Source organism: Perna viridis, chromosome 5 (assembly GCF_037379345.1).
Source record: "Perna viridis isolate PV_CMFRI_1.1 ecotype Kerala chromosome 5, ASM3737934v1, whole genome shotgun sequence".
Classification (NCBI taxonomy): domain Eukaryota; kingdom Metazoa; phylum Mollusca; class Bivalvia; order Mytilida; family Mytilidae; genus Perna; species Perna viridis.
The window spans coordinates 3,739,218-3,754,334 of NC_142449.1; the positions used below are offsets into that span (position 1 = coordinate 3,739,218).

Here is a 15,117-nt window from a genome sequence, read left to right on the forward strand (position 1 = left end):
AATGTTTCCTGTGTAGTTAAATCCTACCGCATACATACGCCTGTCCACATATTGGTCATTAATTAGTGTTTCGTGTCGTTATTTGACTTTTTAGTTTATTTGGAAGAAGTGCCATCGTTCTATTATCATGGATTTTATCATTTTTGTTTTCGGGACCTTTTAGATCTTACTTAAAGGTGTGTTCACACTTATTGAAGAACTTTTTGTGATCTCTGTAAATATTAACTATTTTTATAAAGTTATACGATGGTGCATTTGTTGCGTTTCACCATATCTGATTTTTTTTCTATCGTACAAATCAATGGCACTTAAGGTACACATATTATCGATCAATGGAAGTGAAATACTCGAATTTTGTATTAACCCTACACAATAATCTTCTTAAACAGGGACTTTGATCTGATTTTCACGAAATTGTCATTGATAAATTTATTATGTTTTTCTATCATAAATCAGAGTTTCAGAAACTGTTAGCATAATGCTCATTGTCGTTAATTCATCACAATTATGCTGTGTATCATTTGAAGATCGGAAAACGCATCATACACTCATAATATTTTGATATGGCGTTGATCATTTCGAAGTGAAACTCGTGACATAATCGTACAAATTTAATATACTAGTAGATGTTTCAAATTTACTTTTCTTTGTGCATACAAAACAAAACCAACCCTTCATTACCAATGCGTTGACCCTAAAGTTCTCACTTTTTTTTTTCTCACGTCTTTTGTTTGCCTGTCGACATCTTTGCCAGTACTAAGTCGTCCTTATATACTTGTTATGTGGAAGTGTCATCATGACCATCTCTAAAACATAATTTAAAAAAAGAAATTATTTTGTGCATTTTCCTTTATAAATGTTATAGAGAATAAGCACAACAACTGATTTACTACTCTTATATAAACTGACATTGTATTATTTCTTCCAGCAAATCCAGGCATACGAAGACACTCTGTTGCAACAACGATTGGCAGGATGGGTATGAATACTTCAATTAAAACATTTACTTTAAACTTGGTCTCTTAAAGCATAAAGCATTAGCATTGCTTTATATGCTCTTGACAGCTCAACAATTGTGTAATATAAGAAATACCCAACTAAGATGCTTATAACAAAATATTTGCATCCCCTATAAAAAAAGATAAAACAAAAAAGTAACAAAAACAGTTAACAGTTTATATTTTTTATTTTATTTTCAGTCGGTAAAAAAGAAATCGTCAAGTAAAAAAACCAAAAAGAAACCAAAAAAGAAAAAGCCCAAAGAAAAGAAAACAAAGCCAGCTATAATGATAAAAGATGCATCAAAACCAGGAGTAAAGAAAGAAGTGACTTTCATTAAACCAGGAGTAACAGAAAAACAAGCTCTTATACAAAATGGACCGGAAGCTATTGCAATTAAAATGGAGGTAAGGAAGGTTTCTGTTAACTTAAAGCAATGATGTGTTTTAAATAATATTGAAATTATTCTAAAAAAATTACATTTATGTTATGATGTTATATTTCATGTTTCCTTCCTTCAGGAACCGGAACCCGAGGAGATAGAGGAGAGACCGGTGGCTTTAACTGAAGGGCCACAATACAGACATGATGGTTATATAGAACTTGTCCTGAAAGTCATGGCAAGAATGTGTGATGGTCAAAACCATGATCTACAGGTAATTCAAAGTAATGATTACTATGCAATGTTTGTTTTATCATAAATAGTTTATCAACGTTTGCTCTATAACAAATTTCAAAAATTCCTGACTTGAACTGCACAGAGTAGAACTTCTTGAATCTTGATATGGTTTTCTATTTCGATTTATTTGCTCACGAGTCTTGTAGATTATCATTATGATCTTGATTTTTTTATTTATTTGTTTCAAATGATACTGGCTACAGGTGACTTCTGGAAACGTGTGTAGCATATACAAATTTACAGTGTTTCTTGTGTATTGGATTTTTTTTCATGACAATGCGTTATTTCAGTATTAGAAGTTCCGTATTCAACATTCTGTCAATTTACTTTTTTGATGTGGTGTCACAACTCAATGAACCAATAAAAAAATTCAACTTCCGTCCTCATAAACAACATTGCGTCGTCGCAGCGTACTGGTACACTACATCTTGATCAGTCAGGAACGCTGTGAACAAAAGCGATCCCTGAATATAAAACTGTTTCTAAATCCGTCAATCAAAAACGAAATTGGTGTATTAAATATGACGAATTACTTTTTGATATTATACTTATTAAGGACTACCTTCGAGAACAACCCGACAACGTGAAGTCATTTAACATTATAGCTGAAGTAACCAGGTTCTTGAATGTGGTGTATTCTAACATAAACTTCAAGAGCATTGATCTTGTCATTCAGTTGTTCAATACCATGAACGAATTCACTGCAGTGAGTATTGCAAACAACCTAAATATTAAAAAAAAATCAACACCTACTGAAATATAATTCATCTATCCAGCTGCTCAATGCAAGTAACTTTGATTACTGCTAGGATCTACTAAACTGTTGAAATATTGGTGATAATTTTTCTTACAAGTATTACTACAAATAATCACCAATTTGTGTACACATGCTCATACTTGTAATATTTTGATTTATATGTTTAATGTGTACGACTTCATGTCAATCAAATAATTGAAAGATAGTTATTTTTACTTAATATTACAATTAAAAATGTAAACAACGTACACACTGTTGCAGGGTAATCAAGAGAATAGAATTGTGATTTATGACAACAAAGTGATAGATTATATCAACTTTATTCTTCGTGCTGGAGACTTTGAAGAATGTTCTACAGAAAAGGTTGGTGGCAGTTTCACCCGAATAAATGAGATTTTTTTCAAACATTGGAGCTATAATACAGATACAGAGTAATTACCATAGGTTCAAACAGATGCTATGAACAAGACTAATGATTGTACAATGTCCGAACTTGTTTTTTTTTTTAATACAAATACTAGACAATCTGCCGCCATTGCAACAATCCTAAAGTAACTCAACATTTAAGGAAACAGATTCATCTCTCTGACAAATGTGTAATATATGTAGTGCTACAAATATGAATAACAAATGAATCGAGTATGAGATGGTTATCATATGTTTAAGTTTACATTTAATCTGCAGATGATAATCGGATTTTTATTTTCACTTACAAGTAACAAAATTGAATTTAGAAATGTTTTTGGTTGCTCCCGCAGCGGGATTTGAACCCCTTCTTTCCTCTGACATCTATGGCAACACTGCCTGCGCTGAGTCCAACGGTCTAGACAACTCGACCAACAACTTGGCTAAAATTATTGAGTAAGACAGCAGATGATCTGCAACGGTATACAAATACAGCCATACCAAGCATATGATACATTTAAGAAGTCTAATGGGATGTGGGAACTCAACTATCATACTTGTTAGTGCATTACTGTGTTGATGCATATAAAAAGTATATGTACAGTTTTGCATTTTTTCTGATTTTGTAAAACCATTGATTAAGCTGCCATTACATTGGCCTTCACTAATACTGTACGTAAGTCGGGATGATTGTCAAATTTACGAAGAATGAAATTGCATGAAAAAAAGTGTTCGGTATGGGCTAAGACACAAATGATGATTTTCAGTAATGTCATGTATTTTGTTAAGCTAACAAGTCATTCTCACTTGTTGCGACAAAGATCATTCTTTTTTTTTTTTAGTAAATTCAATATTATGTTTTCAGATTTTAACACTTCGTGAAAGCATTGCCAATTTGATATTGTCTCTTATTGAAGAAAACGGTCCAGGGGCAACAGAAGTCAGCATTGTAAGATATGTCATTGACAGGTGTACAAAATTATTAATGTTATGACTTTGCATATCTTTTTCCATTCCAGAACTCAATAAATCTGAATTTGGTCATCGTTAAAACTGTGTTTCAAAAAGTTATGCAATAACGTTTGTACCTGCTCCTTAGGTATTTAGTTGTTATATAAATACAAATAAGATGTCATGGAGGTTTCAGACAATTTTCGGTTTATTTTCAATCATAACGTTGCACAATTTTAAACCAGAATATATGGCATACCTGATGTTAATATTCTGTATTTTCAAGGAAGTCAAAGACACTCTTGACAAAGTTGCAATCCTTCAACTAATGGCTGAATGTTACGAAGTTCACGAACCCGACAAAAAGAAACTAGCCGAGCTTAAGAGTATAATGATGGAGGAACCTTTATCACCAAGATCAAAAGTTAATAAGCTTTCAAAATTTGGAGGATCAATTCTACAGAAAGTTAAGGTACATTTGCCATAATATGTGCAGTCAAAATGGGCTATATTGTACTAAACATTTAACTGTATCATATTTTTCGTCGTGCTTTCAAATATATGTTTAAGAGCCACCATTAGTTTTGTTTTTTATAGTAATTTAGTCATAATTTAAAAAAAAACCTGAATTTAATATCGGATTAGCAAAAGTATACAAAAAATATGAATCAAGTAAATACTACAATATTCGGTATGCTGTGCATGTGTTTTAAGGAGTAACTTCCAATTTTCGGTATGCTATGCACGTGTTTTAAGTAGTAACCTCCAATTTTTGGTATTCTATGCACGTGTTTTAAGTAGCAAACTACAATTTTCGGTGTGCTGTGCACGTGTTTTAATGATTAATCTCCAAATGAGCATTGAAACCAAATACATAGAAAGTGAATGAAAGTAAATATTTATTTTTTTTGGACAGCTTACTCTAGAGTTGAATAATGCCTAATGGCAAAGTACATTCCCTAATTCGATTAACTAACATAATTGATATAATTGATTTTAGGGTCAACAAATGGACGAACTTGCTGACGTGTACATGGATGTTGGTTTCAGATTCTACTTGATATTGAACAGGATGCTAGATGTTGATCCTAAATTAATAAACAACCCTAAATGTAGATTATATATTTAATATATTTCATTTATAACTCTTATGATATTCCTATAAAATTTAGAATTATAGGAGTGTTAATCTTTTTAACCCAAATTGGCAATATAAAAATATAAACGTAAGCGGAAAGTATGATTAGAACTTCTCATATTACTACATATGTGATGACATTCATATTTATATACATTTAGTTTCATTAATTTGATATATCACGATTATTGTTTTTTTCTTTCTTTAATGGAGACAGAACCAATTAATTTAATCATTTGTATTTGTATACATCATACCTTTAGTAAACACACAAAACCTATATAAAATACAGGAATATTAAAGCTGTATTTCACTTTTTTTATTCATATAAGATAATTACGTTTTGCTATTTCAGTGAAAATGAATCCCATAGAGCAGAGAGCATTCAATTTTTATAAAAAGAATTGTATGTCCATTGAAATTGTAAAGGATGATGAACTTCAGAAAGTTAATTTCAGAGTGAAGAATAAGGTAGATACTTATCATTAAAACTAAAAAAATATATATGTCGTTAACATTTTTTCAAAACTCTTCTCCTCTGGCACTACTTGATCAATTGGAACCAAACTTGAATGTTTTTGGGGTATTGTCCATAGAACTGATGTGGGGAATTTTGATCCGTCGAAAAACATGGCCGGCGTTAGTAAAAATAGAACATAGGGATAAGACAGTAGTTTTTGACATTTATATTCGAAACTGTTAGGTTTAGCAAAATTCTGACATGGGGGTAAAAGTGTTCAACATGATGAGATCTATCTGTGGTCAAATTTTCATTTTAATCTGTTATGCCATGTTGGTACTCTTGCCCTTTTGGTAAGAGAGGCAGAGAGAAACTTTCTATCGCTAAAATGATCCTTATGATAGCCCTACCAACGTTTTCTTGAGTCAAAATTGTTGGACAACTCCTTGTTAAGCTTATTGCCCTTGAAAGACAAACTTTAACCAGGTGAGCGATTCAGGCTCCTGGAAGCCTCTTGTTTGTTTTTAAAACATCGAAGTTCTTATATACTCCTTAGTAGAATTTAATCATCCTTACTATCCAAAGAACATCAATAAACGTGTTGGGTATATTTCTCGTACGCATGTCATCATTTATATTTTTCTAGCGAGTGCTTCGAGAAGAGGTGAAAGAGAGTTTGAAATGGAATGTTGATAGATCGTCTCCAAGCAACAAAATTCGGGATCTGATGGGCTGGACAAAGGACATAATGAAGGATATCATTTATCAAAGAACGATACTCAGTAATCCGATAGCAATATGTCTGACGAAAGGCTGGTCAGTGTAATCCATTTATTGACCTATAATCCAGTGATTTACCACCATGCTATGATAAAAAAATATATTAATAGTTTCTTGATATTGTAAGTTACTTCAAATAAAAACCTGCAATTGGTTTTAAAGACCATGATGTCTTTGATCTATACAATATTATCAAAAATTATCATCTCCTTCTCTGTTATAGTTTATAAAGGTCATTATGATTTTACCCCCCAAAAAATTAAATATAAATACAAAAAAATAAATATTGTCAAAATTCAAATTTCCTTTTTAAGGCTAGTTTGGAACCATCTGGTTACAGTAATAAGCTTTGCCATCAACATTTTAATGCTTGTAACATGGCAAGCTAAAGCCTCGTTGGGAGACCCAGTCCTTCAAATCAACAAAAGCTCTGACTCTGTTCCGCCTGAAGTTGATAAGTGAGTTTGTGCTAGTTCTGCTGTCTATTAAAATGCTAGTAGATACTGCATAAATGAATTTAAATATAAACAATTAGATATTATTCTATTATTACTACTCACATGAAACTTACCAATATGGATAACATGGTTATTGATCTTATAATGTGTCGTAATAAAATATTCTGATCAGACACTTTATTTTCGGATTACAAAACTATTTAAATATCTGACAAAGTTGCTTTTAAGGTATTCACAAAGACACAATTTGAATATAAATTTAACTTTGTCAATGTCAATCCAGGGTCCTTATTTATATTGTTCAATGTTTTCAGTCCAATACCAGATATTTCCGTGTTAACCCAGGAGCAGTACGATATTTCCATCTATGTGCTTGGTGGAACGCACAATTTTTTCTCATTGTTAGTTTTCATCAGCTATTTTGTTGGAAATCACCCAAGGTTACCAAAATTTCGAACTACCATTGACTCCGTTAAGTAAGTAAATATATGAATGAATTGAAATTCATAATTGTTATATTGCTCTTCCCATGATAAGTGTAAACAAGAAAAACAACAATAACCCGATGAAAGACTGAACAACTACCATTTGATGACGATAAATATTTGTAATCTGTAGTTACTAGTGTGTTAACATTTTGTTTAGTTTATTTGCAAAAATGCCTTTTTCCTTACAAGGGAAAAATCATGTTTTATAAAGGCTTTTTACCAAACAATTTCTACTAAATAGTCCTACTGGCATATCCTGATTCATATCCTGAGTTACCTTAATGACTACAGATATTAAACATACACATATCTACCAAGAATCAATGATTGCATTTAATCAAAAGTTTCAATAATTTTCTTAGTTGAAAAGTAGACTTGTCCATTAGTATTGCCTATTTACAATACACTTATGATATCGTTTCAGGCAGTTTTTTAGTAGACGAAAGAAAGATGATGACAGAGATGAAGATTTCAAAAAGCCACATCAGTCAAAACTTGATGCTAAGTTCCTCAGTTTTACTACATTCTACTATTTGGTAATATTCAAAGAATTTAATCTTTTATTTCTTAAATTTGGTCCAAGTCGTTTATAAATTTTTGCTGTTAATCACTTGATTTTGTTTCTAGTGCCAGATTCTTTTGCTTGTTTGGATGTTTTCCGAGAAACTCTGCAATAAAATTTATTGTAACTTATTAAAAGAATTTTTAGTAATTGAAATAGTCAATGCTTTAAACTATATTTTCATAAAATCACTCTTGTTTTTAGGCCTTCCTTGGATTGTCCATTGGTGGAACTTTAGCCCATGGTTATTTCTTTGCATTCCACATGTTAAATATTGTCAATAATAACCAGCTTTTGAGTGGAGTTATCAAAGCTGTTACACAAAATGGTAAAATATATTTGTATTATGTTATAAGGTTTGAACCCTCATTTAATATGATTCTCTCCTTAAGTGGTGTTCATTTAGAAAAAAAAGTAATTATCAGTCGTTTTATCAATTGTGTCTATGGTGTCTCCCAGTCTTTAGTTTAATATCCGATTGAACCGACACGCCTTTCCTAATTACTAAAACCAACATAATCATAATTTATCTTCATTTTATAATAAAAAAATAGTTGTAAATGCGATATGTATTCATTTATTTAAAAAGTCTTTGTGTTTTTATGGGTCTTAGATTTCGGGTTAAAAAGTTTTGAAAATGTCAATGTGAGTTACGATATATTTTCAGGCAGATCATTAGTTTGGGTTGCTGTACTAGGATTAGTTGTGTTTTATCTGTATGCCATTATCAGTTTTGCTATGATGAGGAGCATGTTTGATCCTGATTCATATTTGTACTGTGCATCACTGTGGCAATGTACTATCACAGTCATCAGATATGGATTAATCGGACAACTTTTCGAGGTCAGATTTATTATTTTTCCCGAAAAAAAAGTACTGTGATCAATATACCCTCCTTTAAGGGATTTAAATTTAAAAAACGTTGTTGGCATATCTAGTTTTGGTGTCATCTAACAGTTAATTTATTTCTTCATGCATATCTACATATGATACCTAACCGTCCTTTAAAATAGCATCAACATCACTTGAGCAGTTTAGGAGGAGTTGCAATTGCAAGGTTTAAAAATGTAAAACCCTTATTTGGATAATACCTAGAATTCCTTCGACAGTAATTATATTCCGTCATGGACATCTATATATGATATCCTACCTTCCTATAAAATTTCATCAATTTACGGGGAGTTACGCTTACGAGGTTTTAACATGTAAAACCCTTAATTTGGATTATCTTCCCAAAGAAGTCCTTCGACAGTGATTGTAAAACAATAAAATGAATAACTATTACAGAGTTTTGGGATCATTTTTTTACTTTTGTAAATAATTATAATAGGTTTGCAAGTTGGTAGATTACCTTCTCATTTTCATTTATCATTAACCAAAACAATTTATCTCGTTGTGATAAAAAGGCGAAATTTGAACAATAGTCTAAAATGTTCAAGAATATTTGTCTATAATTTTGATTCCTTTAACATTCAAATAGAAAATTAATTTCATCTTCTATGCAATTAACATCGCATATATTGCATTTTCTGTCATCTAACTGTTTACTGGGCATCTTCATATGATACCCAACCTTCCTATAAAATTTTATCAAATTCCCTTGAGCGGCTTATTAGAAATTGCGATTTCAAGAAATGTGGACGGACAGGCGGACAGACATTCGGACATAGAGAGAAGGTGAATCCTATATACCTCCAAAGAAAATGGGGGTCTTTTATCAGGGGGTATAATTAAATATACATAGACGCGTATTCTTATAAAATGTTAAAGATGTGCTTTACTTTTATTTCATTCATTTTGTTACAGCTTCGGACACTTCACCTGTTTTTTATGTGAAAAGAAAATAATTAATTTCCCGGGCTTTACTTATATTATTCCATTACTTGTAGATTTTGTAGTAAGATTCAGATATTTTCAATACAGAATAAACGTGCATTATATTGTAAACATTATATAGTTTGTTTAATATTCCCTCGCAGTTATATCTTGTATTTGAAACAAATCTAATAATTCTTGTAGATTTTATTTCATCTGATAAAACAAGTGAGGGTTTAGCCATCAGAGGAGACAACTGCATAAGTTTAATTGGTTGTAATATACCAGAACTCTTTCTTGATTTACAGGAAATGAAGGCTCACCCAGCAGAGAAAACATTTGCCAAGTTTGGATGGGTTGTTTTATATCATGTGTCTTTCTTTATTTTCATCACCACCATTGGGTTGAACATAATCTTTGGTATAATAGTTGATACCTTTTCTGAGCTACGAGATCTGAAGGCAAGTACGAATCAGTTTATAGAGGTAGTCTTAATGGATTAATGTAGCAAGCATACACATTCAATTACTTTACTAACGAAGGTGGTAAAAGTACTAGGAATTTCCTTTTGTCTGTCTTTTCATCTGATATATCGACCCTGCGTTTTTTCGTCACGCTTTGGCATCCTGAACTCCCGACCCTATTATTTTTTTTAAAACAAAACGAAACAAAAACAAAACAAAACATCGGGTAATGCGATTGCGCACAAGCTATGTCGATTTCTTTAATTTAGTAAATGTGTCTTACCAAATTGATTAATTTTATTAAGTCCAAATTTTCTTTTATTTGACTAACATGGGAATTTTAATTGTTTTAGGCAATGGGAAGTCATACCACCTTTTTGATTAACTTAACCAAGTTGCCACGTGCGCTAACTTGGCGTCGTTGTCGTCATCGTCTAAAAAATAAACATATTCTCGGGAATTATTTGATTTTAAAGAAAGTTGACATATTTTTCCTTAGGGTATCCTGAACCAAACAAAAAACGCATTTTGAGTTTTGATCCGTGAAAAAAAAATAGTCACCATGACTATCTATTTATGAAACGTATAGGGAACAAGAACAAGTTGTAGCTAAATAAAACCATTAGACATTAGTCTCTATTGGGTCGAAGAAGTAAGACATCTTATAAAGTTATTGCCATTGAAAAGCGACAAAAAAACAATGTAACTGTTACAAGTTTTAGTCAATGTTTTCAAATAAAAAAAATCTAAGTAGAAACTTGTTTAATAAAACAGCCTTAAAAAGGTTCAATTGAGTCGTGGTATGGTAAAATACGTCTTGGAAGTAAATGTGCTTAGAAGGCCAGAATACCTATTTTTGCATATTTTGGCTTATATTTTTAGATCGCCTGATTCAAAGGGCCATGTGGATTATTGCCATCACTTGGCGTCCGTTGTCGTGGTTAACAATTTTTCAAAACTCTTCTCCTCTGACACTATTGGACCAATTGAGAACCAAACTTGTTATGAATGCTACGGAGGGTATTTCTCCTAAATTTTTATTTGCGGAATTTCGATCCAAAGTCAAATATGGCTGCTGTTACTAAAATAGACCATAGAGGTTCGACATGAATTTTTCGCCTATGTTTCAAAAAACTGTTGCATATAGAAAAAACTAAGAATTCTTAAACTCTTTAATTTAATAAGATCTATCTTCCTTGAAAATTTCAAAGAAATTCTATTTTGGTATTTTTGCAGTTTGTGGATATTATACAGTTGTTAAATAGGTTGGATGCAATAGACCAGAATATTTGATCTGAGATACTGAGAATGATCGATGTTCTATTGCACGAGGACAAATGTTCTGGTCTATTGCATCCAACCCATTTAATAACTGTTTTATTACCTAATTTGTCTATGAGATATAATAAAGAATGGAAATGGGGAATATGTCAAAGAGACAACCATTCGACCAGGAATAGGAAATTGATCGCTCCATGTTTACGAATTGGCAAACGAGAGTCACATCTACGTTTTTACACACGAGTTTTTTGAGTTTTTCAATGAAGCGCTTAAAAAAAGTTCAACCAATCAAAAGGCTTAAATAAAGGTCAATATGGGGTCAGTGCAATAGTACATCGACAGTCAAATAGGTCGTCCTGTCCTGAATAAATTTTGAAAATAGAGAAAAATATGTGTATATTTAATAAACAAGATAAAACCTTATAATTAGGTAATAATCACATTTATACTATAAAAGTTAGTTGAAAATAGTCATTTGCATTATAATTAAGAGTACAAGACCTTTCGTCAATTAATTTTTTTTTAAAATTAGACAGACTTTTATGGAGTTATGTCCCCTGAAATATGAAATAGCATTTTATGTTGGTTTTTTTTTTGTTTTTTTTGTTTTTTTTGGGGGGGGGGGTGTTTGAATCTTTTGGTTTTTTTAGGGGGTGGGGGGCTATTTGTAAAAGAACTAATGAACCAATTAGGACAGACTTGGCATGGGTATTCCTCAGGGTATCTTGCTTAGAACTAATGTTGGGATTTTTGAACCGTCGACAAACATGGCCGTTGTAACTTAAAATATAATGTAGGGATCGAACAGCACTCTTTTTTTTAATATCTATAAAACCACAAGGTTAAGAAAATTTTCACTTGAAAAACTAAGCAAGATAAAACAAAACACATTTAGGGTGATTTTTGTGTAATTCTGTTGACCCAAGTTGGAGTTATTTGCCTTTCTAGCCCGAAAAACATGGCCGCCGTCCGTTACTAGAAAAAGAAAGACATAGGAAACAGAAACTTTTTCGCGTATATATTCAGAACCGTTAGGTTTAGCAAATAGCTGACTAAATAAAAGTGTTCAGCGTGGTGAGCTCTATTAGTGTCAAATTTTCATGAAAATCTGTTAAGCCATGTTGAAGATATTACATTTTTCGACATTTTAACCCCATTTTAAATGGGTTTTTTTTTCAAAAATCCTCTCCTCTGATAATACCAGACCAATAAGAACCAAGCTTGGTATAAATGTTCCTTTGGGTGTTTTACATAAAACTGTCGTGGAGATTTCTAATCTTTCGAAAAACATGGGCGATGTTACTAAAAATAGAACGTAGGGGTCAGCTGGACGTTTTTTGAATATATCTCCAAAACCGATAGGTCTAGACAAATTCTGGCAAGGGGTTAAGGATTTAGCGTGATGAGATCTATCAATTGCCAAAATTTCTTGTAAATGTTTTAATTTTTCGGTATTTTGTATGCTATTTCTTCATCCTCTGACACTACCAGACCAATTAGAACCAAAATTGGAATGAATAAACCTTAGATTTATTTTTTTGCATAGAACTGATATAGGGATTTTTTATCAGTCGAAAAACGTTGCCGCCGTTACTAAAATAAAGGGGTCAGACATGAGTGTTTCGCAAATATCTCCAAAACCGTTAGGTTAAGCCAAATTCTGACAAATAAAAGGCGTTGAGCATGATATCTCTCTCTGGTCAAATTTCTTAAATCTTAACACATTGGAGTTACAGCCCTTCGTCGACACCTTTTTTCTTATTTTTAATGTTATAACTTTTATAAAAGAAATCTACTGAAACTACTGGACAGAATTCAATGAAGACTGTGATATAAATCGTCTCAGGCCTTGAGTGCTATGAATTTTTATCCATGAAATAAACATGGTCATTTTTACAAAAATAGAATGTTGCTCATTAAGCCAGGTGAGCGATTTGAGTACTTTAAAGCCTCTAGTTCGAATTCTTAAAAAGAAAATCGAGAAAATATCTTGATTGTATTGGTTTAAAGTATACATTTTGGTTTTTTTCTGTTGGTTCAATATTATAAGAAAATAAAAACGTCAAAGTGTTAGATTATGAGAGATCATGAATTTATCGCTTGATGCTTGCAGTGGACAGCTGAAGCGGACATGCGTGACACTTGTTTTATCTGTAGTAGGAACAGCTATGACTTTGAACATCACGGAAAGGTAGGAACTTGAATAGCATTAAGGTTTGGTTTTGCGTGTATGTGTGTGTTTTTTTTTTTTTTTTTTTTTTTTTTTTTTCTTTTCGTATTTTTTTTTCAATATAATAATATTCTTGGTATATAACAAAATTTACTCTAAGCTGGGAAACAGGTTTATGAGTTATGTTTTAAAAAATCAAGCAGTCGAGACACCAGAATATTAGTTAAGCGCAATTCAAAGTAATTGGTCAATCGCCTGAGTTGTGAAACTTGGCACTTGGGGAATCCACAATTACCAAAAAAGTATCCCAAATCAAGTTCTATGAGGTCCAACTGTTTAGAATATGTCTTTGTTTACAGCAATTTCTTTGCTTTTGTGAACAGATACAATATCAAACTTTTATGTACTTAGATACTTTTAACTGTTGCAGGGATTTGATCACCATGTCAGACATGAACACAATATGTGGGCGTACATTTTCTTCTTTATCCATTTGAATGGAACAAAAGTCAATGACTACACAGCATTAGAGATGTATGTCTTCAAATTAGTAAGTATTACTGGTAATTCACAGAATCACAAAATAATGCACGACTCAAAAACAAATTAATTGATACACTTCAAATCTGATTTAAATCGGGAAATTGTTATCTTATTACCGTAAGACAGACGGAAAAAGGTTAAATTTGAAAGAGAATAAAAAATGACTACTCCGATAATTTTGCAACGAAAATGTTACATATACTTCAGTATTTATCTCGCAGTTACAGAAGGAGAATTTTGACTTCTTCCCTCTTGACCGAGCCCTGTCATTGGCCGGGATGGGTAAAGATTCAGCAGAAACTAAGATAGATGACCTACTATACCATGTCACTTCCATTGTGGAGAAACAAAAGCGAGAGGTGAATACATTTTTTTTTGGGGGGGGGGAATTATTTTTTAAAATTGTTCAGGCAAGCTGTTTTAACTTTGAATTATTGAATTATTTATGATTCGTTGCTACATCAATTCATCTGAAAGCAAATGTTTGAAAAGAGATTCAACGTTGCTTTCAATAATTCCCCCTTAACATACATTCGTTCTGAATAATCGATTCTAAATATATATATACACGCAAGCATTCTTATTTAACTCGTCAACATTCGCAAATAACTCTTAACAATTCGTATATATTCGCAGGCGGTCGTATCGATTCCCAAAAGAAGATGATTTTTTCTTATACGTCAAAAAATTTAAACAGGAATGTTCACGAATCTTGTTTGATCATTTTATTCGTAAAGAGCTCACAAATCACTCTTAACCAATCGTAAGGCATCGTAAACCGATCACAAGAACTAGTAGAGCATACGCTCGCGAGTACTCGTAAAGAATTAGCAGATACGGTTTGGTCTGCTATTTTATACCATTGTTTTACGATTCATTTACGAATGATTGCGAGTAGTTTTTCGGTGGATTAACGGAAAACACGAATTCAAGCGAACACTGCGAATATATACGAATACTTTGAGAGCACAGAGAGGGTTACAAATGTAGGTTGTCGTGTCAGTCTGAGAACAAGTCGAAAGAATTGTTTTGGTATAATATTTATTAATTTCACTGGTAAAACATGTCAAATATTCAACTAAAGAATGCATGAGGCTATAAGGCTCAAATTCATATCAGTAACTCCATTAATAATCATTACCATTCGTGAAACACTCGTAGCTAAAG

The 15,117-nt window shown here is 32.0% G+C and overlaps 1 protein-coding gene across 1 annotated transcript in view; it reads left to right on the forward strand.

Annotated features, from left to right (window-relative positions):
- Window positions 1-15,117, forward strand: part of LOC148615639 (inositol 1,4,5-trisphosphate-gated calcium channel ITPR3-like) — a 63,975-nt gene that overhangs the window by 46,160 nt on the left and 2,698 nt on the right. Inside the window, exons 49-67 of the mRNA XM_088582087.1 lie at window positions 929-979; window positions 1,200-1,406; window positions 1,521-1,655; window positions 2,235-2,384; window positions 2,697-2,798; window positions 3,706-3,789; window positions 4,078-4,263; window positions 4,792-4,903; window positions 5,285-5,400; window positions 6,036-6,205; window positions 6,484-6,627; window positions 6,942-7,103; window positions 7,540-7,651; window positions 7,882-8,005; window positions 8,345-8,520; window positions 9,801-9,953; window positions 13,351-13,428; window positions 13,838-13,957; window positions 14,172-14,309. Of these exons, the coding sequence (XP_088438213.1) occupies window positions 929-979; window positions 1,200-1,406; window positions 1,521-1,655; window positions 2,235-2,384; window positions 2,697-2,798; window positions 3,706-3,789; window positions 4,078-4,263; window positions 4,792-4,903; window positions 5,285-5,400; window positions 6,036-6,205; window positions 6,484-6,627; window positions 6,942-7,103; window positions 7,540-7,651; window positions 7,882-8,005; window positions 8,345-8,520; window positions 9,801-9,953; window positions 13,351-13,428; window positions 13,838-13,957; window positions 14,172-14,309 (2,520 nt within the window). The remainder of the gene's footprint in view (window positions 1-928; window positions 980-1,199; window positions 1,407-1,520; window positions 1,656-2,234; window positions 2,385-2,696; window positions 2,799-3,705; window positions 3,790-4,077; window positions 4,264-4,791; window positions 4,904-5,284; window positions 5,401-6,035; window positions 6,206-6,483; window positions 6,628-6,941; window positions 7,104-7,539; window positions 7,652-7,881; window positions 8,006-8,344; window positions 8,521-9,800; window positions 9,954-13,350; window positions 13,429-13,837; window positions 13,958-14,171; window positions 14,310-15,117) is intronic.